At 41.0% G+C, this 27,621-nt stretch overlaps 1 protein-coding gene across 1 annotated transcript in view; it reads left to right on the forward strand.

Moving 5' to 3' along the window:
• The window catches only part of WAPL (WAPL cohesin release factor), a 128,934-nt gene that overhangs the window by 89,645 nt on the left and 11,668 nt on the right, over positions 1-27,621 (forward strand). The window contains exons 6-11 of the mRNA XM_050958546.1: positions 11,191-11,343; positions 11,604-11,740; positions 14,315-14,426; positions 19,551-19,778; positions 26,168-26,279; positions 27,500-27,597. Of these exons, the coding sequence (XP_050814503.1) occupies positions 11,191-11,343; positions 11,604-11,740; positions 14,315-14,426; positions 19,551-19,778; positions 26,168-26,279; positions 27,500-27,597 (840 nt within the window). The remainder of the gene's footprint in view (positions 1-11,190; positions 11,344-11,603; positions 11,741-14,314; positions 14,427-19,550; positions 19,779-26,167; positions 26,280-27,499; positions 27,598-27,621) is intronic.

The following is a 27,621-nucleotide window of genomic DNA, read 5'->3' on the forward strand; positions in this document are numbered from 1 at the left end:
TCCCACATGCTCTCAATCAGGTTCCTCAAATTCTGGGTAGGACAGGAGCACCACCTGGTCAGTGTGATCCTATTCAGATTGGCAACAGCACCAGAGTCTTCACAAAGTTCTTCTCTGAATGGCTACATCGTTTTTTCCATATCTGAACGATTGGTTCCTGATGAGCATATCTAGCCAGGAGGTCCAGTCAACGATACTATTTTTCCTTCATTTTCTGGCATCCTTGGGGTGTATGAACAAGGAAAAGCTCATTTTGATTCCCACAAAAGCCATAGACTTTATAGGAGTTCCCTGAACTCAATGCCAGCAAAGGTCTACCTTCCTGTCAACAGATTCCAGGCCCTACGCAGCCTGGTAAGATAGCTAACGATCAGATCATGGTCCATTTTTCCTAGTAGGGAAAGACAGACATGGTTGTGTATACCTATGTAACGCCATTAGCCAGGATTCATCTCTGTTGCCTGCAGACCTGGCTCTGATCTGTTTACTCACCAGACAGAATATAAATACCAAGGTGACAACGGTGGACAAAAATGAATCAGGTGTGTGTTTTCTTCCACCTGCATGGGACGCAACTATAATCACAGGTGCATCCTCATAGGATGAGGAGCCTGCATGGAGAGTCACACTGCCCAAGGCACATGTCTCTTCTGGAGGCCAGCATGCATACTGACCTCCTGGAGCTGAGAGCAGTCTGACCAGTGTACAGTAGGTTCCTTCCCACTTACAGGGTTTTGTTTATATGCTGATATATACAACAGTGTGGAGCAAAATCTCATTCCTCTCTGTATGGAGGCAGTGAGAATATGGAACTGGTGTATCAGTATCTGCATCATGCTTTCAGCAGCAGACCTACCAGGTGCACAGAATTCTCAGGAAATCTCAGCAGGGAGTTTTCCACAGACTATGAGTAGGAGATACTTAATTCTATCCTGAATGACATCTTTTCCCAGTGGGAGATGCCATCCTGGGATCTGTTTGCCTCACAGATGAACAAGAAATTGTATCTATAGTGCTCCAGAGCAGCGTTAGACTGGGAATCCAGGGACCCGTTCTATTATCATGAACAGACCATCTAAGGCAGGGGCCAGCAACCTTTCAGAAGTGGTGTGCTGAGTCTTCATTCACTCTAATTTAAGGTTTCGCATGTCGGTAATACATTTTAACATTTTTAGACTTTCTGTAAGTCTATAATATATAACTAAACTATTGTTGTATGTAAAGTAAAGAAGGTTTTTAAAAATTTGAAGAAGTTTCATTTACAATTAAATTAAAACGCAGAGCTCCCGGACTGGTGGCCAGGACCCGGGCTCTGTGAGTGCCACTGAAAATCAGCTCACATGCTGCCTTTGACACATGTGCCATAGGTTGCCTACCCCTGATCTAAGGTATGCATGCCTTTCCACCCATCCCCCAGCTACCTCAGTGTGTTAGTATTTGGGATACCCATGATTGCAAGTCACCTTGCTACCCTCTTGCCTCAAACAAGAGAGAGAGACTTGCTTGTGCTTAACTGGGTATCCACTGCCTAACACTTCCAGTTGGTTAGCCACCCAAACAATCTTTTCAGTGCTGTGTCAGCCCTTACTTTGCCGTGCAGTTAACGGTAGGTACACTTCGGCCCCAGAGCATTTTGAAGCATTCGTTCTGTAGCGATCAGCCACACACACACACACGCTCTCTTTCGTTCTTTCTCTTTCTCTGTCTTTCTTTCTTTTTGTCTTTCTTTCTTGTCTGCTGTCCCAAAGGAGGCAATGTACATACCAGCTTACGTGGTCCAGCTCTGGATCAGCACTTGATATCACAGCCCTGGGCGGTTGTTTGAGTGCTTGCTCATGTCCATTCCACATTAGGAGTCTGTGCTCACCACATGCACCAGTGCCGGCAGTTTTTCCCTCAGCAGTATCCATAGAGGAGCAGTTCTGGTGCCCTTTGGAGTGGTTTCAGGGCCATGATCCCTTCAACAAAAACCACCCTCAGTTTCTTCTTGCCGCCAGTGATGGTGCATGGAACATTCACTGCTCTTATTAGCGTTGCTTAGGCTTCGTTCGCACAAACTAGAGTTCTTAAGTTAGTGTACGTGGTTTGTAGCTGAGTTAGTTAGCCCTTAGCAGTAGTTATGAGTTTTGTTAGTCCCGTTGGGCACTTAGCTGGGGAGTGGGGCATGCCCCGGTCCCCAGGCTTTAAGTCCTGTGATCGCTGCAAACAGCCCAGGCCCATGAGCAACCATCATAGTAGCTGTCTCAGGTGCCTTGGTGAAGGGCACAAGTGATAAATGTTGAATCTACAAGTCCTTTAAACCCAGGACTAAGAGAGAGTGTGAGATCAGACTCAAAGTACTCCTGATGGAACCAGCGCTCACTCTGGACCCGGAGCAAAGGTCTGACTCAGCACCTAGCACAGCGGCATCAGGGCATAGTGCCCCGCCGGTGCCATCAATGAGCTGACACTGATCTACAGCCCCGTCCAGGAAGCTGAAGAAGGCCGGCAGGGGATGGTCTCCTACTCCCCGCAAGGGGAAGGACAGGTCTGGGGACGAGCTAAGAGCTGTAGCGGGCAGCTTATCTCCCCTATCAAGAAGTCAGACTTCAGCTCATGTTGTGAGATGCAGCCCACCCCATTCCTTGCTTGGAAGCCTGGCCTTCATCAGCTTCAGGTGCTGCTGACAACTGAAGCACTCCAGGCTGTGCAGGAGATCCTCACACTGCCGGTGTGGCCCACATCGGCCTCAGAGGTGCTGAGACCTAAGCCCTGCTTGGGACCTTTCCATCTATCCCTTGCCCCAATGATACCATTCCTCATTGTGGAGGACATCGCGCCACCACTCACCTGCTCGAAGCCGTCGTGTCTCGGAGTTAGGGAGGCAGACACATCAGAGTCCTCTTTGGTCACCGGACCTTGGGCACTGACAGCGGGATTCGAGGCAGACCTCCCTGGTTACCTGGCGCAGACTCACAGAGGCATGCGTTCCTCGGCAGGAACGTCAGGACTGGCCATTTGTGTCACTGGAACGCCATTACAGATTCTGCGAATGATGGGAGGACAGTAGCCGTGGGTCCCGCCAGTGGTCCCCGAGACAGGTGTCACCATATTCGGGGAGATCCTGCCCGGCCTGTGATACCTCCAGGTCCCACTCCTCATCCTGGTACCGGTCTCAAAGTGCAAGGCATGGATCGTTGGTCTCCCGTTGCAGATCCGCCGAGTGCCATTGGTCACCAAGGTCCCCACGGAGGCGCATGTTTCGCTCGGACCGATCCTCCTCTAGATGCAACTGCGATTATCGCCATGCACGGAGTTGCTGCTTCAGTGTATCCAGGTCATTGGATAGCAGTTGCTATGGATATGGCTCCAGTACAGAGCAAGGCTCCGTATCAGCAGAGCAGCCTCCCAGATCCTCGGTGCCTGCCTGCATCATCAGTACCGAAGCCTCCCCTATGGCCCAGACCCAGTGGCTGGCCCCGTGATACCCCTGGAAACCATGGGGGTTCACCCAGCCCTCCCAGCCTGCCCTCTCGGTGTTTAGAGCCTTGGACAGGCCTATGGCCTCGATGACCCAACTCCTTCCAGTGCTTGAGGCCCCAGGGGATAAGACCCCGCAAGTCTATGTGGACCAAGGGAAACAGCCTGCTGGACCACCAATGGGTGCTGTGGAACCCGCAGTATCAGCCGCCACTGCCACCGCCTCATCACTGGACGAGGCCATCACAGAACCCCCCCTCACCTGGTTCCTCAGGAGGATGCGAAGGCATGCCAGGAGCTGTTGAAGAGGGTCACATCCAACCTTGACCTGGAGGTGGAAGAAATGGAGGAGCAAGTGTACTCCTGTTTGACGTCCTCTCCTCCACAGGCCCTGCTAGGGTGGCCGTTCCCCTTCACTCGTAGACTTTAAGGTCAGAAGGGACCATTATGATCATCTGATCTGACCTCCTGCACAATGCAGGCCAATCTCACCCATCTACTTCTATAACAAACCCCTAACCTATGTTTTAGTTATTGAAGTCCTCAAATTGTGGTTTGAAGATCTCAAGCTGCAGAGGAAGGCGAAAAACCTCCAGGGCCTCTGCCAATCTGCCCTGGAGGAAAATTCCTTCCTGACCCCAAATATGGTGATTGGTTAAACCCTGAACATGTGGGAAAGACTCACCAGCCAGCACCAGGGAAAGAATTCTCTGTAGTAACTCGGATCCCATCCCATCACAGACCACTGGGCATACTTACCTGCTGATAATCAAAGATTAATTGCCAAATTAATTGCCAAAGTTAGGCTACCCCATCATACCATCCCCTGCATAAACTTATCAAGCTTAATCTTAAAGCCAGATATGTCTCTTGCCCCCACTACTCCCCTTGGAAGGCTGTTCCAGAACTTCACTCCTCTAATGGTTAGAAACCTTTGTCTAATTTCAAGTCTAAACTTCCTAGTGTCCAGTTTATACCCATTTGTTCTTGTGTCTACATTGGTACTAAGCTTAAATAATTCCTCTTCCTCCCTAATATTTATCCCTCTGATATATTTATAAAGAGCAATCATATCTTCCCATAACCTTCTTTTGATTAGACTAAACAAGCCAAGCTCTTCGAGTCTCCTTTCATAAGACAGGTTTTCCATTCCTCCGATCATCCTAGTAGCCCATCTCTGAACCTGTTTGAGTTTGAATTCATCCTTCTTAAACATGAGAGACCAGAACTGCAGGCAGTATTCCAGATAAAGTCTCACCAGTGCCTTGTATAACGGTACTAACACCTCCTTATCTTTGCTGGAAATACCTCGCCTGATGCATTCTAAAACTGTATTAGCTTTTTTAACAGCCATATCACATTGGCGGCTCATAGTCATCCTTGATCAACCAAAACTCCAAGGTCCTTCACCTCCTCTGTTACTTCCAACTGATGCCTCCCCAGCTTATAACAATAGTTCTTGTTGTTAATCCCTAAATGCATGACCTTGCACTTTTCACTATTAAATTTCATCCTATTACTATTCCTCCAGTTTACAAGGTCATCTAGATCTTCCTGTATGATATCCCGGTCCTTCTCTGCGTTAGCAATACCTCCCAGCTTTGTGTGAGCCGCAAACTTTATTAGAGTATTCCCGCTTTTTGTGCCAAGATCAGTAATAAAAAGGTTAAATAAGATTTGGCCCCAAAACTGATCCCTGAGGAACTCCACTAGTAACCTCCTTCCAGCCTGACAGTTGACCTTTCAGTGCGACCTGTCGTAGTCTCCCCTTTAACCAGTTCCTTGTCCACTTTTCAATTTTCACATTGATCCTCATCTTTTCCATTTTAACTAATAATTCCCCGTGTGGAACCATGTCAAGTGCCTTACCGAAATCAAGGTAAATTAGATCCACTGCATTTCCTTTGCCTAAAAAATCTGTCACCTTCTCAGAGAAGGAGATCAGGTTGGTTTGGCACGATCTACCTTTTGTAAAACCATGTTGTATTTTGTCCCAATTACCATTGACCTCAATGTCCTTAACTACTTTCTCCTTCAAAATTTTTTTCAAGACCTTACATACTACAGATGTCAAACTAACAGGCCTATAGTTACTCGGATTACTTTTTTTTTCCTTTCTTAAAAATAGGAACTATGTTAGCAATTCTCCAGTCGTACGGTACAACCCCTGAGTTTACTGATTCATTAAAAATTCTTGCTAATGAGCTTGCAATTTTGTGTGCCAGTTCCTTTAATATTCTTGGATGAAGATTATCTGGGCCCTCCCATTTTGTCCCATTAAGCTGTTCGAGTTGGGCTTCTACCTCGGATGTGGTAATATCTACCTCCATATCCTCATTCCCGTTTGTCATCCTACCATTATCCCTAAGCTCCTCATTAGCCTCATTAAAGACTGAGGCGAAGTATTTATTTAGATATTGGGCCATGCCTAGATTATCCTTAACTTCCATTCCATCCTCAGTGTTTAGTGATCCCACTTCTTCTTTCTTTGTTTTCTTCTTATTTATATGGCCATAGAACCTTTTTTCTATTGGTGTTAATTCCCTTTGCAAGGTCCAACTCTACATGGCTGTTAGCCTTTCTCACTTCATCCTTACATGTTCTGACCTCAATAAGGTAGCTTTCCTTGCTGATCCCGCCCATCGTCCTCTCCTTGTAGGCTTTCTTGCTTTTTCTTAATCACCTCTCTGAGATGCTTGCTCATCCAGCTTGGTCTGCAACTCCTGCCTATGATTTTTTTGCCCTTTCTTGGGATGCAGGCTTCTGATAGTTTCTGCAACTTTGACTTGAAGTAATTCCAGGCCTCTTCCGCCTTTAGAACCCCAAGTTCTTCAGTCCAATCCACTTCCCTAATTAATTTCCTTAATTCTTTAAAGTTAGCCTTTTTAAAATAAAAACCCTAGTCCCAGATCTGTTTATCCTTCCATCTAGTTTGAACTGAATTAGCTCATGATCACTCGAACCAAGGTTGTCCGTACAACCATTTCTTCTATGAGGTCCTCACTACTCACCAAAACCAAATCTAAAATGGTATCCCCTCTTGTTGGTTCAACTACTTGGTGAAGAAATCCATCAGCTATCACATCCAGAAAAATCTGAGCCCTATTATTGTTACGAGTACTTGTCCTCCAGTCTATATCTGGGAAGTTAGTCTCCCATGATCACACAATTCCCATTAGTGTTTACTTCATTAAAAACATTAAAGAGGTCTCTATCCATATCCAAATCAGATCCCGGCGGTCTGTAGCACGCCCCAAGCACTATCTCGGGGAGGCTCTAGTAGCTTTCTTTCCTAATGTGATTTTTGCCCAGACAGACTGTCTTATCCATTCCATCACTTCTTATTTCTTTACAGTTAACCTCATCATTGATATACAATGCTACTTCACCACCTTTGCCTTTATTTCTGTCTTTCCTAAATAGCATATAGCCTTCAATACCTGTACTCCCAGTCATGACTGCTATTCCACCATGTTTCTGTTATCTCTATAATATTCAGTTTCACTTCCTGCACCAGTAGCTCTAGTTCCTCTATTTTGTGACCTAGGCTTCTCGCGTTAGTGTACAGACATCTTAATTTTTGCTTTTTGGCTTCACTGACATTCTTTACCCGTTTAGGCACAGTATCACCTATTAGACTGGTATCTACACTACCCTTCCTCCTTATGTCCATTCTCCTGCCCACAGCTGTATCCTCTCTTACTTTTTCTTCCCTCTCAATGTTAAATTCCAGCGTGGAGGTTACCTGGACATCTCCCAACCATCTCCCCCAAATTCCTAGTTTAAAGCTCTCTTAATCAGTTGTGCCAGCCTCCATCCTAGAAGTCTGTTTCCCTCCTTACTCAGGTGAAGTCCATCCCGAGAGAACAGTCCTCTGTCCATGAATGCTTCCCAGTGGCCATACATCCCAGAGCCCTCCTTATAGCACCACTGCCTGAGCCATCTGTTGATCGCCATAATCTTGTCACACCTTTGTTGCCCTTCTCTAGGAACAGGCAAAATCCCACTGAAGATCACCTGAGCCTCGACTTCCTTAAGCGTCTTCCCTAGTCTGGCATAGTCTCCCTTGATACGTTCCAGCAAGAACCTAGCTGTATCATTCGTTCCCACATGAAGGGACAATCAACGGATTCTTTCCTGCTCCCGTTAGGATCCTTTTCAGCCTCAGGTCCACATCCTGTATCTTAGCACCCGGCAAACAGCACACCCTTCTGTTCTCCGAATCAGCTCTAGTTACAGGTCTGTCTATCCTTCTCAGTAAGGAGTCCCCAATCACGTAGACCTGCCTTTTTCCTGGTGACAGTGTGATTCTCCGGTCAATCCTCTGCTCCCACTGGCTGCAAGTCCTCTTGATTCCTGTTCACCCTTGTAATCCTCCACGACCCATCTCGTATCCTCCTGAGGCTCATATTTGGTGTTCTCCATTGACTCTTCCCTGCTTCCTGTAGGACTAGCTGCTCTTCTCTTTTTCCTTGCCCTCTTGCCTTCAGCGACCACCTGCTGTGCCCCTTCTTCATTTTCCAACTCTGCAAACCTGTTCCTGAGCTCTTTCTCCTTCACTGGCCCATCTTTTCCTCTGCCTGGTTCTCTTAGTCACATGCTTCCACTGTCCACTTTCCTCACGCAGCAGTCTCCCCTCAGAATTCTTTTGTCCTGCTTCCATCTGCAAGTCTGAGCTTATCCCTTCAGCCTCCTCATGTCTTTGCTCCATCATCTGCTCGAATCCCCTTCTAAACTCAGCCAGAGTTTCCACCTGCATCTCCAGTCCTCAGATCTTTTCTTCCATCAGCTCTATCAGGCGGCACTTCATGCAGATGAATCTCTTTTCAGGTACCCCCTCCAGGATCATGTACATTCCGCAGCTTCCACATCCAGACATCCGCATTGTGTCTTTCACTGCTGCCTCTATATCGGTCATAGTCTTCCCACATAAAACCCGTTAGTCCAAGAAACACAAACCAAAACAAACCCCCAGCAGGCACCAGAACACCGGCAGACCACCACCTACTCTCTTCACTAGGCTGTCAGTTCCTCTGCCTAGGTCTCTAAGTCTCCCCCACAAACTCCCACTGAAACTCCCGTTTACAGCTCTGTTTGCTGGCTGCTGTGCCGCTGCCTGATTGGCTGGTTACCTTTATAGGATCCCTAAGCAGAGAAGCCCTGCCCCCTAATCAGGGCTCAGCTTCTCTCCCAGCACACTGCCTCTACCAAACTACAAAATACAATACACAAAATACAAAAACCTCCTCCTCCAACAGAACTCCCACTGAAACTCCCCTGTTCACAGCTCTGTTTGCCGACTGCTGTGCTGCTGCAGCTGTCTATGCCACTGCCTGACTGGCTGGCTACCTTTATAGGACCCCGAAAGGGGTATTGAAGATATCCAACGCCTTGTGGCAAACTCCCTCCTCTCTGCACCCCATTTCGAAACAGGTAGGAGGTAAGTACTTTGTCCCAACTAAGGGGCATGAGTACCTTTACTCCCATCCTGCCAAAAATGCCCTGGTGGTCGAGGCAGTTAACCACAGAGAATGCCAGGGGCTCCCCGGAGCTACCCCAAAAATACTCTAAGAGACTGGACTTGTTCGGCTGGAAAACTTATTCCTCGTCTAGCTTACAGCTGAAGGTGGCCAACCACCGGGCCCTTCTTGGCTGCTGTGACTTTAGTATGCTGCAAACCGCAAGCAAGTGCAAGAATGCCCTCCCAGAAGGTTCCCGTAAAGAATTCCGGGCAGCCTTCAATGAGGGCACGGCCACTGCCAGGGCGGCCCTTCAAGCAGCGTCTGACGCAGCAGACTCTGCCACCCACGGTATGGCATCTGCCATCTACATGTGACGAGCATCCTGGCTGCTCCTCTCCAGTTTGTCCTCCAAGGCTCAGCAGTTGATTCAGGACCTCCCCTTCGATGTCCAGGCCCTGTTTGCAGAGCAGGCAGACAACAAATTATATGGGCTGAAGAACTCCCAAACAACCTTAAAAACCCTGGGGTTCTACATTCCGGTCCCAGCATGTAAGCGGTTCAAACTGCAACTACCCCAGGGGCAAGGGAGCCAGCCCCAGCAGGACCTGTCACACAAAATCCCCAAGGGCTATAGGCTGCACACAAGCCACCCACCCCCACCCTCTGCACAGTCAGGCTGGACCCACTCCAAGCAAGGAGCTAAAAAGTCATTTCGATGGTACACCCAAGGGCGACCTACCAGTCTATTCCCTGGATCTGATTTTTCCCAATTTTTGGCAACTACCTTTCCTCCCAGCATGCTCAGTGATAACTTCAAACCGCTGGGTCCTCAGTACGGTGGCACACAACTACACCCTCCAATTTATTTCCTCTCCGCCCCCCCCTTTCCATCTTTTAGGGACCCGTCTCACAAGAGTCTTCTCAAGCAGGTGGTTCAGGGACTCTTACAGCTGGGGGCAGTGGAGGAGGTCCTGCCTCTTTACTGGAACAAGGGTTTCTGTTTCCATTATTTTCTAATCCCAAAGGCCAAGGTTGGTCTGCGTCCCATCCTGGACCTGCAAGACTTCAACAGATACCTAAAGAAGCTAAAGTTTTACATGGTCTCCCTGACATCCGTTATCCTCTCCCTGGATCTAGGAGACCGGTATGCCGCCCTTGACCTGAAAGTTGAATACTTTCACACAGTGATCTTCTCAGGACACACATGCTTTCTCTGTTTTACGGTTGTTCGGCCCACTACTTGATTGTGGTCCTTCTGTTTGTCCTGGCTACAGCACCAAGAATGTTTACCAAGTGCGTGGCAGTAGTTGCGGCCTACCTCAGGCATCGGGGTATCCAAATTTACCTGTACCTCAATGACTGATTGGTCAAAGGCAACTCCAAGCCTCAGGTCCAACACAACATCACTGTACTATAAGCCACGTGCCACTCCTTGGGACTCTATCGGTCAACCATAAACAGTCCACATTAGTTCAGGTTCAAAGGATAAAATTCATAGGTGCCATGCATAAAATATAAATGTGAGTACATATAAAACCAGTGCAGGAAGAATACCATTAATTTGTGGAAGCATCCTAAATCTATTGAGGTTTCCACAGTGCCCCACAACACTTCCTCTATACATGTTCGCTTATGCTAGGGAAGAAGCTGGGAAGCCTGCCACCTGCCTACAGGAAGCATTTTCAGTGGTCAATGGCAGGAGACAAATCTCCTGCTAGCTGCAGCCACAACTAGAACAACAGCCTCTAGTAACCAGTCGTGAGAATTTTAGGTCATATAATTTCCAACCCACCTGTGTTGGGACAAAGGTAAAAATTCAGCATCATACCCGTATCAGGACTAGTGGAAAGTGTGCTAGTGACTGGATATAGCAAGCAGCTCAGTAATGCTTGGAGCCTCCAGGAAGTAAGATGGTCAGTGTAGTACTAAGAGGCAACAAAGAATTTAAACTTTTTTTTAAAGACCAAACTTGGTAATTTTACCTTCCGTAGTGATCAGTTAATCAGTGCAAAAGATTCCATCTGCTCTTTTAATTTTGAAGTCCCACCAGACCGGTCTCTCTCTTTCTTAAATAAAGTTTTTTATATTTAAAGCACCATTTAAGTGATCTGGCATATTCCAAATTTGATGAATGGTGCAGGTACGTCTCTGTCTTAGAAAACTCAAGATTTGAATTTGAAATTTCACACTTAGCTCTGTTTCCGTATGTATCTGGTATTTGTCTGCACACTCAAAACGTCTGCCCATTTAAGCACTTTCTTATTGATAGGTAAGGCTATCTTCAAAGGAGGCAGTTCATAAAGATGATGGAGTTTTTAAGGCTCCTGCACCACCTCCCAAAGTGATAAAAACTGTGACAATACCTACTCAGCCCTATCAAGAGATAGTAACTGCATTGAAATGTAGGAAAGAAGACAAAGAAGTAAGTATTTTCAGGACATTTTTAAGGTAATTATTGATATTTCTAACATATACTGAAGGAATAGTGTCAAAGTGAGGCTTTAGCTTTCATCATTAAAGTTAATGGTTTTATGTCTGATTAGTTGAATGACCTAAATTGTCTTCAGTAAAATATTAGTTAAAATCTGTTTCGTTTTTTTAAAGATAACATTAAATGTGTTAATTTTTATAATCTATCCCAACAGCAATTTATTGTGTTCAAAATATATTTGTATCTTCCAGTTATACACTGTTGTTCAGCATGTAAAGCACTTCAATGATGTAGTGGAATTTGGTGAAAATCAAGAGTTCACAGATGATATTGAGTACTTGCTAAGCGGACTGAAGAGCAATCAGCCTCTAAACACACGTTGCCTTAGGTGAGAGATATTAACATAAAATATTTTGTATATATTTATTGTATTCAAAGGAAAAAAGTGAGTTAAATATATTTCTATTAAATATGGAATCTGACTTTTAAAATGTTGTTAGTAGTTACCTGGAGTTTCTGCTGCCTGGAAGAACAACAACCAAAAAAAAAATACATCTGAAAATACTGGAGATGACATTTACAGAATATCATGAGTATGAATGTATAATGTGGGGAAGGATAAAAGAGGATTTTGTGCAGTAAAATTACATCCCCAAATTTACTATTGTACTGCTTGATGACAAAGATTACACTTTAACTTTTCTTTGTTTGGATATGATTATAAGCGAGGAAGCATCTATCCACTGTTCTTTAAAAGAAAATTCAGTTTTTAAATACTTTATATATGTGAAAAGCATCCCCAGACACTTACTGACAGTGATAATATAATATCATGCTGAGGTTTCCTTCATTCTGCCAACAGTCTGTTCTTTATTTCCTATTGAGAATGCCATAGCCAACACTGGTGCTCACTGCAACTTTTGCAGGCCTGGGGTTATCTAGCAATCCTTGTTAGAATTCTGACGATGTAAAACATGAACATTAGATTATAGTCAGTCTTTTGTTAAATTTTGCTCATCTCTAGATGTGCATCTTGCATTGTACAATTAAATCCTGTTCTTAACAAAAATGAAATTAGATGTATAAATTCTCATGTTGAAGATATTTATTCATGATCACTGTTTGTTTTCTGCAGTTTGTGGATCTAAAAATACCAAAGAGAAGGTTCTGTAGCAATATAAAAATCCCTTTTATCTTCCATACTGGTATAATTGTTTGTGTACAGCTGTGGCAAAACTGCAGTTATTGTAGAAGAAAACCTTGAACTGTAGATTTAGATGATAGTGAAATTTTATTTGGCATCCTGAGATGTATCAAAAACAGCTATAGAACTTTAAAAAGCAGATATTAAATCAACTGTTTCCTCCAGGTAACTCAGCAAATTGCAGTAATGTTGATTGATTTAACATAACTTGCAGAAATCTCAATCCTGTTTGTGTTATTTATATATGCAATTATGTAAATAAACAATATAACTAAGAATTTTAGAATTAAGTTATTCACATTAGGGATGCAAAATGTCAACCAGTGAGCATTAGTCTTACCAGTTAACCCACCTTAACCGTTAACCCCTGGGCTGGCCAGCCGACCCCAGCAGCCCTGCTCCAGCTGGAGCGGGCCCTGCCCTAGCCACTTAATCAGATAACCATTTAAAAATATTTAAACAGTTAACTTTTTTAACTGTATTTGCATCCCTAATTCACATTCAATACATAAACTTTCAGAATTCTTTTAAATCTTATTCTTTACTTCTAAAGTTATATAGGGTCTAACTTGTACTAATTGGAGGAAAGTTCAGTCAACGAATTGCAAGGTGTGTGTTTTCCAAAGAAAACGATATATAGGGGTAAGGATAGCAGTAGACTTAGGGGAATTAGAAGCCTTGCTGTCAAGCTGAACCTCTTTGAATGCTGTTGCTGTGATTGGAGACTGTAAAAGATCTAAACATGATCTCATACGATTTTTAAAGGTTACTTTGGTTTTATAGAGGATTTTTTTATTTCTCTTGCACCTTTGGCGACATTTAAGCTTTTAATTTTTTATTATAAAGGAAGAAAGCCTTAAAACAAAATTGAGTATAGCGCTAAGAAACTTCACACATTTTAAAGGAACACTTTTGTAAAACCTAGATGGTAGGCTATGCTGGGTGCACCTGAAAATTCTGACAGTCCTGACCTGAAAATTCTGACAGTCGTAACTAGAGCTATGAAAAGCACACTTCTTTTAAAAAAAAAAAAAATTGTCTGTGAGGGAAGAGAAGGAACAAAAACATGCCCAAATCCATGACTACCCATTCTAAGTGGGCATTTTGAATATTGATACAGGAGGGGAGGATCTGGAGTAAAAAAGAGGTGTGCGTACCTGATGGTTTGGTGGGCAGAGCCCTCTTTTTTTTTTCTCTAGTTCAAAAGTGATTTGTTGGGTTATTCCAGACTTTGCCCACCAAAATCCAATCCTCCTCCTGGCCTCAGATTAGCTATGTGAAACTTCAGGATAAATTGTTATTTCACAATATTGCATGGGGAGGAGGGATTACAAATAGTTAGGCATATAATAGAAACAGTTCTTAACTTTAACCAGGGTGTCAGTTCACAATACACTTTTCTTGATCCTCTTCACCAAGTTGGTGTGTCTTACTAGTGAAGGTTTTTCTTTCAACTAAAAGTTGTTCCTAAAACACTTGATGTTACCCATTTGCAACCTTATTGTAGCTAACATTAAAAGAAACCAGACATAGTCCAATATGAGTAAGCAATTCTAAAATAGAATGCTACATATCTTCACCACTAGAGATTGGCGATAAACCTTACAAGAATATATATATTCTTTTTATCAGCCCACAAATAATTGGATTTTCTGATTTACACATATTAATGTTCGTTAGACTTTTTTACTTAACTAGCCTTTTTTTAAATAAATGTAGTCACTTTCAGACATGTTAATGCCTGTCTGTTTTTTCCAGTGTTATTAGCTTGGCCACAAAGTGCGCCATGCCCAGTTTCCGAATGCACCTGAGAGCACATGGAATGGTAGCCATGGTCTTCAAAACACTGGATGACTCCCAACACCACCAGGTATTCAAAAATTTCATGTATCCTATATAATTGGTTAGTTTCAAGTCACATTGGGATTGATATACGTAAATGAATGGAGATGGTAGAAATATAGAAATTTATTTATTAGGTTTTTAGTATAGATTGATTGCATTTGTTTAGCATTTTTCTGGAAATATTGGCCCGACTTTAGAAGTCTACACAGAAATGTAACATGGAAAATTCAAGAGAGTACATGTGTTCTCTTGGCGTGCAATCAAAGATGGCAAAAACTCTTGATTTCTCTCTGCGCCCACCTCCATCCTTCCCCACACTTTTTTGAGGCTTGATAAAGCTTGTTTAAAATTCATAATCTTAAAAACTTTGGTGCTGAGTTTAGATTTATGATTTCAAATCTTTATGCATTTTAAGTTTATTCATTACATTTAGTTTAAAAGTAGTACTTAGAAAAGTTAACACTAATATTCTATTTTTCTTTCCAATTTCATTGTAATAAAAATAAAGAATAATCCAGATATTTATCTCCAGACTTAAACTCGTCAGTGTAAAAATAGCTTGAATGTAGATACTCTCCTTTTTTCCTTTGTAGTTGTCTACAGTGTGTGCATGCTATGCTAGTGTTCTTAAGCAGTGCTGTAAGTTATAGGGTGGCACAGCGTTAACTACTAATGAAAAGATCTTCTTGAAAGAAGTCAGCTACCCTAACCAGTGAGATGAAACTGAAGCTATACGAGTTTTCCTGTTCCCCCAAAGTCACAAGTTGGGTTCAACTTCAGTGGAAACAATTTCTAAGACTTGTAGCTGCCGTTATTTTTTTCCCCAAGACGTTTGTGGAGAATGCTATAAGGAGGGATTGTTACAGAAGCTGATTTTGGAAACATCCATTTGATCCTTTGTGTAGTTAATAAATCTTGAAGTCCAACCAGCTGTTTCTTTGACCTCTCTTGTATGTTGACTTGACAAAATGCATAGGAGGATAATGTTGAATTTGCTGTCTTCCGGCAAGTAATCAAATAGTGGTCACAAGAGGCATGGAAATGCTAATAAGTATATTTTAAAGTTAAATAAGATCTCATTCCTTTGTAGTCATGAAACTGAGGGTAGCCAAACACAGGCCATTTCTGTGTGACAGGAAAGTTGTTGAGGGAGTAACTTGGAGCTCATTGCTCTGGCTAATGCATGGTACGCATGTGCAATAGTATTATGTACTATGTTGTCTTTAACCATTGCCATCACTTCTTTATTTTCAGATGAACTAAAATACCAGTTTCAAAAAAGTACTTGCAATATATGATTGCAGCAGAAAACCACAACATTTAAATTGTTACTTTTTTCCAAAAATATATTTGACCAACATCCACTTTCAATATGTTGAAAAGTTAGGTTTTCATATAATGTCACAAAATCATAGAATATCAGGGTTGGAAGGGACCTCAGGAGGTCATCTAGTCCAATCCCCTGCTCAAAGCAGGACCAATCCCCAGACAGATTTTTGCCCCAGATCCCTAAGTGACCCGCTCAAGGATTGAATTAACAACTGTGGGTTTAGCAGGCCAATTCTCAAACCACTGAGCTATCCCTCCCCCCCAGTGTCTTTTAAATGTATTTTAGACATAGGAACTAAGACATTCTAAACAGCTAATTTTATGTTTTTGTCAATAATTGTGTGATATTCTGTAACTGGACATACATATTTATGCTTTACATGAAATAATCCTGCTGCATACTTCCTCACTGCTGTTGCATTGAACATCTGTGTTTCACTAACATTTTTAATTTTGTTCAAATGATTAGAAATAGATTTTGCCCCCAAGTCTCAACAAGAGCAACGCAGAATTCAAGCCCATCCAAAAGGAAATGGGGAAACAGTTACTTCAAAATAGAAAAATGGACTTACTCCTACTATATGGCATTGTGTCCATTTCATGACATAGGTAGTGCTAGCTTCACTTGGATTTAGAAAGATTTTGAAAAAGGAAAGTGTGTGTGTGTGTGTGTGTGTGTGTGTATACTAAATTTGTAACTATTTATAGTTTGGGAAAGAGAAAAAGGCTTTGCCCCAAATGACAACATAATTGGAAATAAATGATGATCAATTATTACTTCCACTGCAACTATACTCTATAACGGATCTGAGAGAATAAGATTGTTAGTTTACCTTATGAGGGAATGAAATAGCAGTTGCAATGAATAAATTATTTTGTGCCCGGTAGACACAATAAAATTACCAGTTACCTCAGAGTTATTCCCAAATAGAAATTATCATCTTTGAAAAATACTTGTTCCACCTAATTGGTAAACTGGTATTTAAACTGCAGTTTCTTGATTAACTATCTTTTTTTTGAATATGCTGTGAATGCTTCAGAGTAGTAGATTAATTTTTAAAATAAATGTTTTCATGAAAATTTTCAGTTGTTACCCACAAAAACATGTTTCTAATGTCTTGAAATGTGAATAATTCAGAAATATAGAATAATTTGAAATATAATGCTGAACTTTTGAAAATTACCATCTGTTCCCACAAGCTGGAATATAAATAGAATGAGAAAGAGAAGACAAAGATCAAAATTCTTCTGAGTGGGAGTAATTGGCCTGCAGTTTTTGCTGTGTATGTAACAAGAGTTGAAGATTTTATTTTTTTTTCTCTGAACTCTTAGAGGCATAAATTGCAATTCCATAGTCAAGGCTGCCTTCAGACTTCTGTCATAATCCCCATTTTCTTTACCCATCGCTCCTTCTCTTTTTTCCCCCTCCCCTCTACAATGTTTGTTTGGAGGAACCATTTCTCTGAAAATCTACATGTGTTAAAATAGATTGTCTAAAGAATATTTTCTGGGAAAACGTCATAGCCCTAATATTCAAATCTTTATATTGTGATGAATCTAAAATTAGGATTTTATAAAATCTTGCATCACTGACCCCCCTCCCTATTCCTCAGCATCGCTTCTCATCACAGGCTTGTGTTCAGAACTCCTAAACTGACACATGTAGATTTGCATGCACGCGCACACTATATTTTTCTGGTGTTGAGCTAAATCTTTTAAGCAGATATTCAATATGAACCAAATCCCTTTCAGCCAGACCAGTGTATAAAGATGTGTACACATGCCATGACCAAACTGCTTAAATGAGCTAGGGATTTATAATCTTTCTGAGGTATAAAATAATCCTCCTTTACTTGCTCATAGTGTCCTAAGGAGGATCCTGCTGTCCTAGGGCTCCCTGGCACCCAGGTTATCTTTCTGCTTATTTCCCACCTGGCCCATGCCATCTCACCTACCTCACTGCTTCCCCACATAGCTCTCAGCTTCTCCGCTTGCCTACTTCACTGAAGCATTTGGAAGGCTTATCAGCTCCCTTAGCAGATTCATTGGCTTAATTAGGTTTTCTGTGTGCACATGCACAGAAACCTTGAGCTCTTCCATTGCCAGTACAGTCTTTATCCCCCTCCCTCAAACTCTACTTCTTGGTGACTCATTGACACCGCCCTAACATGACCACTCCAACACAGTCTATACCATCTCCCTCCCTTATCCCTCTCCCACCCTCCGGGCTGTGTCCCTTGTTGTGGTCCAGTTTTAAATATTTAAAACTGGACTTGCGGGCTCTATGGAAATGACAGGAAATAGGGGTTGGAGAATGGAGGGAGGGAACTGGTGCAGTATGAATGCAGAACAAGGTGAATAGGAGGAGTACAATGGAGTGGATGGGCAGAAGAGGCCTGAGGGGTTAGCAAGAAGTCTTTTCAAGTTAGGGGTGACTGTCCTCACAGAGATCTTAGCGTGTCTATAGAGCAGTTGCCTTTAGGTTGTGGTGTAAAGGCAGTCACCCTAATAATCTTTTGAGGTCTGCATACAAACAGCCAAGCCTTTAATTTTAGCAGGTGCCTATTCCTCTCTATTTCTGTTCCATCTGACCAGAAGCCCACTGTTGATCAGTTCCTTTCCCTTCAGATGTCAACAGGGTCAGCACCTGCTTTGACGGTTTCTGGAAGGTGTCTGCCCGGCAGAGCTCTGAGCTTCATGAAAGTTCTGCTTACTGTTTGGAGGTCCACTGGAATTGTGGACAACTAATTACAAACTCAAGAAAAGTGCTGACCTTTCATGATGAAGAGCAGGTGGGGTTGGTAACCAATAGACTGACCCTTTTCATATTTACTCTCTTCTTACCCACTCACCTCTGGCACCCTGGCCCAGATCCATAACAATATGTACGCTTCCAACTTCCATTGATTTCAGCGGAAGTTAGGAAACTAAATATCTTTGTGCATCTGAGCCCTGTGACCTCCCTCTGCTTTTTTGAATCCCCTTGAGGATTTACTGTTGCCTTCTTGAGGAAGGTTGGGGTGGTGTCCCTCTCTTTTTATCAAGGAGGGGCCACTGTTCACCCCTCAGTTCTCTAGAGGATGAAAACATTAGAGGAAAGACCTCGGCTCTGTGCTCACTTAGTGGAAGTTGGGTTCTTGCCAAGCTTCTTGGGGGCAAGACTGGGCAAGCCTTACCTCAATGGGTACCATTTTCCTGGGTTTGGGGAATCTCCATGGCAGACTTCACTAAGAATTTGAAGCTCTGTGCTAGGAATCCCTAATCCAAGTTAAGACAGTGATTCCCTACTCACTTGCTTGGTATGACCCTGCCCTCATCCCTCCAACCTCTTTCAGCTTCATTTCTATCTCCTCTCTCTCTCTCTCGTCTTCCTCCTAGCTAACCAAAATTTCACTCCCTGCCAAACAATATCGCCAGCACCCCTACTGCCTCCCCTTCTCTCCTGTCCCTCCCATAATTCCCTTCTGTGTTGCCACTGCCTCCTGAAGTTTCCACCTGCTGTCCGCTGCTTTTCTCTCTGTGACACTGACTGACTGCTTTGGGGTAAATTTCAAATGCTTTGCGTCTCTAACAGGATTTTGTAAAACGAATTAAGTGATTTGTGCTTTGCCTACATTGGCCAGGAAAACTGTTAGTATCTTGCTAGAAAGAACAGTGTTCAGACACATAGTTACCTGCTTCAGTGATGGCATAGGCAAAGTCTGACAAATTTCTCTCCCAAATCACCAGCTTTGTCTATTTAAAAAATCTTCATGCGTTGTACATTCTTCATGTAGCGTAAGTGCCGCTACAATTTTATATTTGTCTTTTTGTTTTCAAGAATCTGTCACTTTGTACAGCAGCTCTTATGTACATCCTGAGTAGAGATCGTTTGAACATGGATCTAGACAGAGCTAGTCTAGATCTGATGATTCGGCTTTTGGAGCTAGAGCAAGACGCTTCTTCTGCCAAGCTGCTAAATGAAAAAGACATGAACAAAATTAAGGAAAAAATACGGAGGCTCTGTGAAACTGTCCACAACAAACATCTTGATCTTGAAAACATCACGGTGGGTCTCATGATTGTGTTTGAAGGGTCTGTTTTAAAACTAATCTAAAGTGACATGCTTGGTAAAATGAAATTTATTAGCAGCAGCTATCTTTCAGTTCTAGTTATAACTGTTTACTTTGTGCCTTGTGATGCTCTATTAGAGGGCCAAGAGTAGTCTGAAATTTCATCTGTTTTCTTTGTAGAATATCTTATGTACAGTACATACTTTTTCATCTTTAAATTTCCCAAATCTCTTCTAAACAAGGCTACTCTAACTCTGTACAATAAGCTGCAACTGTCTGCAGTTCACCAAATTATAGTCCATTGTAGCTAGTAACAGGTTTGTAATTAAGAAATAAACATGAGCTTATAAAGTTTTGATAGCAGTATTTGGTTCCAGACTGTTTTTATCCCAGTTTTGATATACTGTATAGGATTTAATATGTCATGCATCAAAATTAGGTAAAAATAACAGTAATGGTTGGTCTGTAGACAGGGTAAAATTCAGTTAAAGCTGAAATTATTCTCAGGTGTTGCATCAACAAGTAGTTGGATAGTTGTGCAGTACCCAAGCGTAATGTGATGAGGTAAAGATTTTGACTCGTCTAAATATCCTTGCTTTTTTTGCTCTTTTAAAGTTCGTACGTAAAAACTGTCATGCCAGATCAGACCAGCAGTCCAATTATTCCAAAATCTTGCCTCCAAGAGTGGCCAGTACAAGATTATTCAGGTGCTTTCCTTTTTTATACAGTGGTGGTAGAAAGCCCAAAAAGATGCTTGAAAAAAGAGGAGGGGAAAATTCTTTTGCTGTTTGCGTACTGTTCAATTGCCAGTTTTGTCAATGGATTGTTTGACTTAACTTTAACCAACCCTTTTTTGCTTCTAATACACATTTCTAACACTCTGAAATGAGGTGTATATATAACTATCTTGATTTGATGTAAAAATACATGAACAACTTATACATCGAAGTTGGTAGCCACAGTATAACAGTCTCTATGCAAAAGAATAAACAAACACAAATCTGACATCAGGAATCATAACACTCAAAAACCAGTAGGAGAACACTTCAGCCTCTCTGGCCACTCAGTAACAGACCTGGTGGTGGCAATTTTGCAACAGAGAGACTTCAAAAACAGACTCCAATGAGAAGCTACTGAGCTTGGATTGATTTGCAAATTAGATACCGTGAACTGTGGCTTGAATAGAGACTAGGAATGGCTGAGTCATTACGCTACTTGTATCTTTTTCCATATAATAACTATCCTTACACTTCTTGTCAATTGTCTGTAATTGACCATCTTGATTATCACTACAAAAGTGTTTTTTCCCTGCTAATAACAGGTCATCTTAATGAATTAGTCTCTTAGAGCTGGTATGGCATCGTGTGTGTGTGTGTGTACTCTTCTTAAGTGTTCCATTCTGTGCAGCCGATGAAGTGGGCTGTAACCCATGAAAGCTTATGCCCAAATAAATTTGTTAGTCTCTAAGGTTCCACAAGGACTCCTGTTCTTTTTACGGATACAGACTAACGCGGCTGCTGCTCTGAAACCTGTGTATTTATAAATTGTGTACATATAAATAGCACCTTACTTCAGTTGTAAGATCTTCTAAAAGCCTAACAAACTGTTTTTTTGGTTTTTTTTTCAAGTTTTAAGTAGCATGGTCAATTAATCACAGTTAACTTGTGTGATTAACTCAAAAAATTAATCATGGTTAAAAATATTAATTGCGATTAATCCGTTTTATTCGCCCTGTCAAGCAATAGAATACCGAGTGAAATGTATTAAATATTTTTGGATGTTTTTCCACTTTTTCAAGTATATTGCATTCTGTGTTATAACTGAAATCAAAGTGTACAGTGCTCACTTTATATTACTTTTGATTAAATATCTACCCTGTAAAAATGACAAACAAAAAAACAAGTATTTTTCAGTTCAACTCATACAAGAGCTGTATGGTGAAAGTGCAGCTTACAAATGTAAATTTTTTTATGTAACTGCTCTCTAAAACAAAACAATATAAACTTTAGAGCCCACAAGTCCACTCAGTCCTACTTCTTGTTAAGCCAGTCGTGAAGACTACGAAGTTTGTGTACCTTTACGGGACATAATGCTGCCTGCTTATTATTTACAATGTCACCTGAAAGTGAGAACAGGCATTGGCATGGCACTTCAGTAGCCATCATTACAAGGTATTTACATACCAGATATGCTAAACATTCGTATGTCCCTTCATGCTTCAGCCATCATTCCAGAGGATATGCTTCCATGTGGATGACACTCATTTAAAAAATAATGCATTAATTAAATTTGGGACTGAACTCCTTGGGGGGAGAATTGTATGTCTCCTGATCTGTTTTACCCACATTTTGCCATATATTTCATGTTATAGCAGTCTTGGATGATGACCTAGCACATATTGTTTGTTTTGAGAACACTTTCACTACAGGTTTAACAAAACTCAAAGAAGGTACCAATGTGAGATTTCTAAAAATAGCTGTGGCACTCAACCCAAGGTTTAAGAATCTGAAGTGAGTTCCAAAATCTGAGAGGGAATACGTGTGAAGCATGCTTTCAGAACTCTTAAAAGAGGAACACTCCAAAAAAGAGAATCAACCTTCTGCTGGTGGCATCTGACTCAGATGACGGAAATGAACATGCGTTCATCCGCCCTTGCTTGGATTGTTATCGAGCATAACCTGTCATCAAAATGGACTCATGTCTTCTGGAATGGTGGTTGACGCATGAAGGGACATGTGAATCTTTAGGGCATTGGCACATAAATATCTTGTGACGCTGGCTATAACAGTGCCATGGGAATGCCTGTTCTCACTTGCATGTGACATTGTGAACAGGAAGCGAGCAGCGTTATCTCCTGCAAATGTAAACAAATTGTCTGAGCGATTGGCTGAACAAGAAGTAGGACTGAGTGGAGTTGTAGGTTCTGAAGTTTTACATGGTTTTATTTTTGAAAGCAGGTTTTTTAACATAATTCTACATATGTAAGTTCAACTTTTCATGATAAAGAGATTGCACTATAGTATTTGCAATGGAGGAATTGACAAATGCTATTTCTTTTGTTTTTTACAGTGCAAATATTTGTAATAAAATAAATTTAAACTGAGCACTGTACTGTTAGTATTCTGTGTAATTGAAATCAATATATTTGAAAATGTAGAAGACATCCAAAAATATTTAAATAAATGGTATTCTGTTGTTAACAGTGTGATTAATCGTGATTGATTTTTTATTTTTATCGCTTGACAGCCCTAGTTTAAAGCTGCTGGGATGAAACTTCTCTTGTTAGTTTCATCCTAGCACAAATAATAATGGATAGGTTATAAGCCTTTCAAAATTTTATGTTTAAAAGAAATGTGAACACACTGAGTAGGACCTTGGACTGGCTGAACCGTTGGTCTGATCTGGAACAACTGATACTGTAGTATGTTACCACTAGATGGTATGACTAATATAACCTGTATTTCAGTGTAACAAATGTTACTATGAGCTTTACTGTTTTCTCAGTGTTACATTGTTTAATGCTTTTTAGGTTTTTGTCTTTGAATTTTACCATGATTTTTATCAATCTGATATTTTTTTAAAATCAGTTTTTGTCAAAAATCTAGACATAGTGTCTTCATCTGTTAGCAGTAATCTCCAAGTTACATTACATGTTCCATTTTACACCAGGTTAAAAGAAAACATGCCTTGCTTGAGGTGGCTTTTCGATTTGTATGTTACTGTGGTAATTTTGTCATTCTTCCACTCTGCTTTCTCAAACTTTCAGTTGTGGAACAAATTGTGAAATTGGCATTAGAAGACAGTATTCTATATCGGTGAGAGGAGTTGAATTGTTTTAGGGAAAATAATCTGACCATATGGCTGCTAGCTACAGGTATGGGGTTTATGATGACATAATGCAATATGGCAGGCATTTCAGTTTTAGGTTGATTACAATTTCATAGGCTTTTATAGCACCTGGTTATGGACCTAAGAATTTTCTGGTCTTCAGATGTCCTGAGGCTGAATAGAACGTCAGTTTTATTAGTTTTAACTTAGCTGTGTAATTCACAGCTAAACAAACAACCTTAAGATATTGATGCCAAATATATTGCTTTTCTAGCCAACATCCAGTCCTAAAATGTCCACCTGCAAATTGGTGGCATTCTCAGAGTCCTATTCCATATCTGTTCTGGCACCAAGAAGACAAACTTGGTTGACACAATTTTTACCAAATATAATGCAAATTCTGATGAGACTATTAATCTCCTGTTTTGCCTTCCCAAATCCTCATTGTAGATATAAGCGGTCTTTGAGTATTCGTTTCACAGACTCAGATATTTAGGAAGTTACCTAAATGCATAGCCTTCTGGATCAGAGTAAGGGGAGTGTCATTTCCACTTAAGAGCTATCCAAATAGATTAGATTTTGCACTGAATATGTGATGCCTTGTTTGAGGTGTTAGTACTTCAATTTAGAACTCATTCTTCTAGGGCGAAGGAAACCTTTGATAACATGTCTCTGGAACACTTCCATCATAGCATTCTGCAGGACTGCTATTTGAAGTTCTGTTCAGAATTTTACACAACATTACTTCATTCTGTTTGTGGACTTGGATTGCTTTGGAAGGGCAGTTCTATGTTCTTTGTTTAAATAGAACTCATTAATTCATCTCCCAGAATATTGTATTGCTAACTAAACTCTCACCACTGAGAGTATATGGAGGCTACATCAAAGATGAAAAGACATTTATTTGCCTGTAACCAGTTTTGGGGGAGGGATGATTCTGCATATTTACTCTAATCTTTTACCTTCCCCTGTTCCTTTAAGAGCAACACTTTAAGAATGCTGGCCTTCAGTGGAAGTGTCTGAGGCTACATATAGGGTATGTCTACAGTGTTTTGGAGCGTGTAGGAGCCAAAGTCTCCCAGCTGGATTGGGCTAGACGGGCTCACTCTAGTGCTCCAAAATGCTGTGCACAACAATACCCTGTGTGGCCCCATATCCTTCTATCGAAGGGTCCATAGCTGTATCCATCCATCAGTTCCATAGCTGCGTAAACAGTGCTTCAAAGTTGTGGTTCAGGCATGAAGCCTAGAAGTGGGGTGGTCTTCAGTTACCTCTACTGAAAACCCTTCCTCTTTTATCTCTCTTCTTTTGTTTGTTATATTTATGTAGTGCACATGAAATTACTAGATTTGTTTATGGCCTAGGGTTTGATTTACTCATATCCTTAGTGTATGATGTAAATATCAGTATTTTGTTGTCCGGTTTTCTGTAGCTTTAAATTATCTGTGCAAGATAGGTTACATATCTTTTGTTGCTGTCCATGGTTGCTGCATTGGCATTAGCCTTACTTAGGCAATCATCAAAATAAAATCTAAAATGGTTCAGCTCATGGATGCACATGTTTTGGTAAGAACATGGCAGGGAGTAATTATTGGGTAAACATAACTTTTTTTAATGTAAACTTTTTATGGTAGGAATGAGGTATAATGGTAACCCTCAAACTTTTCAATGTTCGCTGTATTTCTGGCATGTCCTAATTATTCTTTATTCTAAGTATAGAAAATATTGTAAATACTGGAAAGTTTTTCCCCAGTGAGATGTTGTTGTCCTGCTAATGTACAAATATATAGTAGTTTAATAGTGTAAAGTCAAAACATTTTCAGCAAGAGGAGAAAGCTAACATATCTGGAAGACAGAGAAGAAGTGTTTTCTTTGGCTTTCCTTGTTTTCTGCTGCCTGGCTGATTTGGCCATTTCCTTCCTCACTTTGGTGTTTGATAACAGGAAGTGCAAATGAAAGGAGACAGTTTGACTCTTCTAAAATACTGGCAAAATTGAGAAATATAAAAATGAAAGTGCAAAAGTATTTTTGCTCTTCCCTTGTCAGTATTCAATCAAGCTGCTTTTAAACACTTGCCAGTTTGGCTTGCTCCCTCTGGTGGCTGTTCTACACAGAGAACTTTTGTTCAGTTAGGTAATGGGACAATAAACTTCCAGTGAGCTTATGGAGTTCTTTGAGTTAAACACTGAAATGAGTTTATTTTGATAGTAGCCATGATTCTTAAGTTCCCCAAAACATAGAAATATAGACTTTGAACTACAGGATTCACTCTGCACATCTCTAGTCGATTGCTTCCAGTAAACTTGTGGCGTGGATGCCTTACGGGACAGGAGAGGCATCTGCAATGGTTGTCAAACTGTTGCTCACTCATGAAGTGATTTCTGTAGCTAAACAGTAGTACAATTCCTTGTTAATTCATGGGTTCAGAATTATTGCATATTTTAAAGACCCTATGGTTATTTTTTTAAATACAAGATATTTTTTATGCTAAGATGCAGTTGTCAATAGCTGTTGGTAATGCAATTACTTTACTAATTCTAGATTCTGACTTTTTCAGACTGGGCATTTGGCAATGGAGACGCTACTGTCTCTCACCTCAAAACGAGCAGGGGACTGGTTTAAAGAAGAGCTGCGACTTCTAGGTGGTCTTGATCATATTGTAGATAAAGGTATCTTGAATATGTTTAGTTTCTGATGCACTGCAAAGTATAAATGAATTAGACATAGATTTGACAGGAAGATTTCCCCTTAATTTGTCAGCTTTTCTTTTTCTGTTATTGTAAGAGGAAAGAAAAAATGTGTATCTTCTACTTAAACTAACAAAAAATATTTAAAATTCCACATCAGGTTGTTGGGAAAAATTAATGCCTTATTAAAGTGTAGGAAGTTGCATTGAAAATAGATTGAATTCTAAGTAGATAATGGGTCTGTGTTGTTGTTGTTTCAGCTGGATAATAGGATACCAGTTGGGCAACTTAGGAGTTTGGGTTTTGAGGAGTTGTCTTACATATATACTATGTCTGGGTATTAGAATTCTGTTACTTCACAAAGCACCAGCGATATCCCCTTCTAGAATACTGTCTCCTATTCTGGACACATTTTCTTTCCAAGACAGTCCAGAGAAAGCTAGCTCTTCAAAAAGACATGAGTTTGAGCTCCTTTAAGATATTTGTAGGTGCACTTTGCTCAAAGTGCGGTGAAAATATGGGAAGGAAAGCCTCTGTTGAAACAAATATCGATGAGTTGGAGAAGGCTAGCTCTTGAAATTGGGTAAAATAAAGTAAAAAAGCAATGAGCTGGTGCTGAGACTTTTGAGATGCAAGCTTGCTAATTCCTTATGTCTGTCTTGGTTTTCACTTCAAAAGGTGTGTATTGTACAGTGTTAGATATCTCTGCTTCTTTAATGCTATAAAATGTGCTGAGTAATCTGTAGTTCTGTGCCATAGGGTTTAATGCAGAATCTCTTCTTGGTCAAATGAAAAATAAACTTTTTTTTTTCTCCTCTTGACAAACCTGTTTAAGTGTTTTCCATCTTTTAAATAGTATTCACATCATTATGGTTTGGCAGCTGATGTTTTGTGTTACTTTGGCATACATAAAATGTCGAGACCATACTAAAAATATTTTTTTTTAAATAATGTCTTTAAAAAAGAGTTTCTTTAAAAAAAAATTTACTGTGATAGATAGAACTTTTGAAAAATAGTATTTTTGAAATACTAATTCATTTCATGATCATCGCACTCCTGTTAATAAAGCAACTTTGTAAAAATGTAGCAAATAGGGTGGGTGAGGTATTGGGAGAATTGCTGTTACTGTGCATTGCTCTTTGTACTTTTACAAGCACAGATTTCAGAGAGACCTCTTTAATGCTGCTCTCTTTATTATTTAGTCAAAGAATGTGTGGATCACCTCAGCAGTGACGAAAGTGAAGAGAAATTGGTTGCTTCATTATGGGGAGCAGAAAGATGTTTACGGGTCCTAGAAAGTGTAAGTATGAGCAGATATGCATCT

This window comes from Gopherus flavomarginatus, chromosome 6 (assembly GCF_025201925.1).
Source record: "Gopherus flavomarginatus isolate rGopFla2 chromosome 6, rGopFla2.mat.asm, whole genome shotgun sequence".
NCBI lineage: Eukaryota > Metazoa > Chordata > Testudines > Testudinidae > Gopherus > Gopherus flavomarginatus.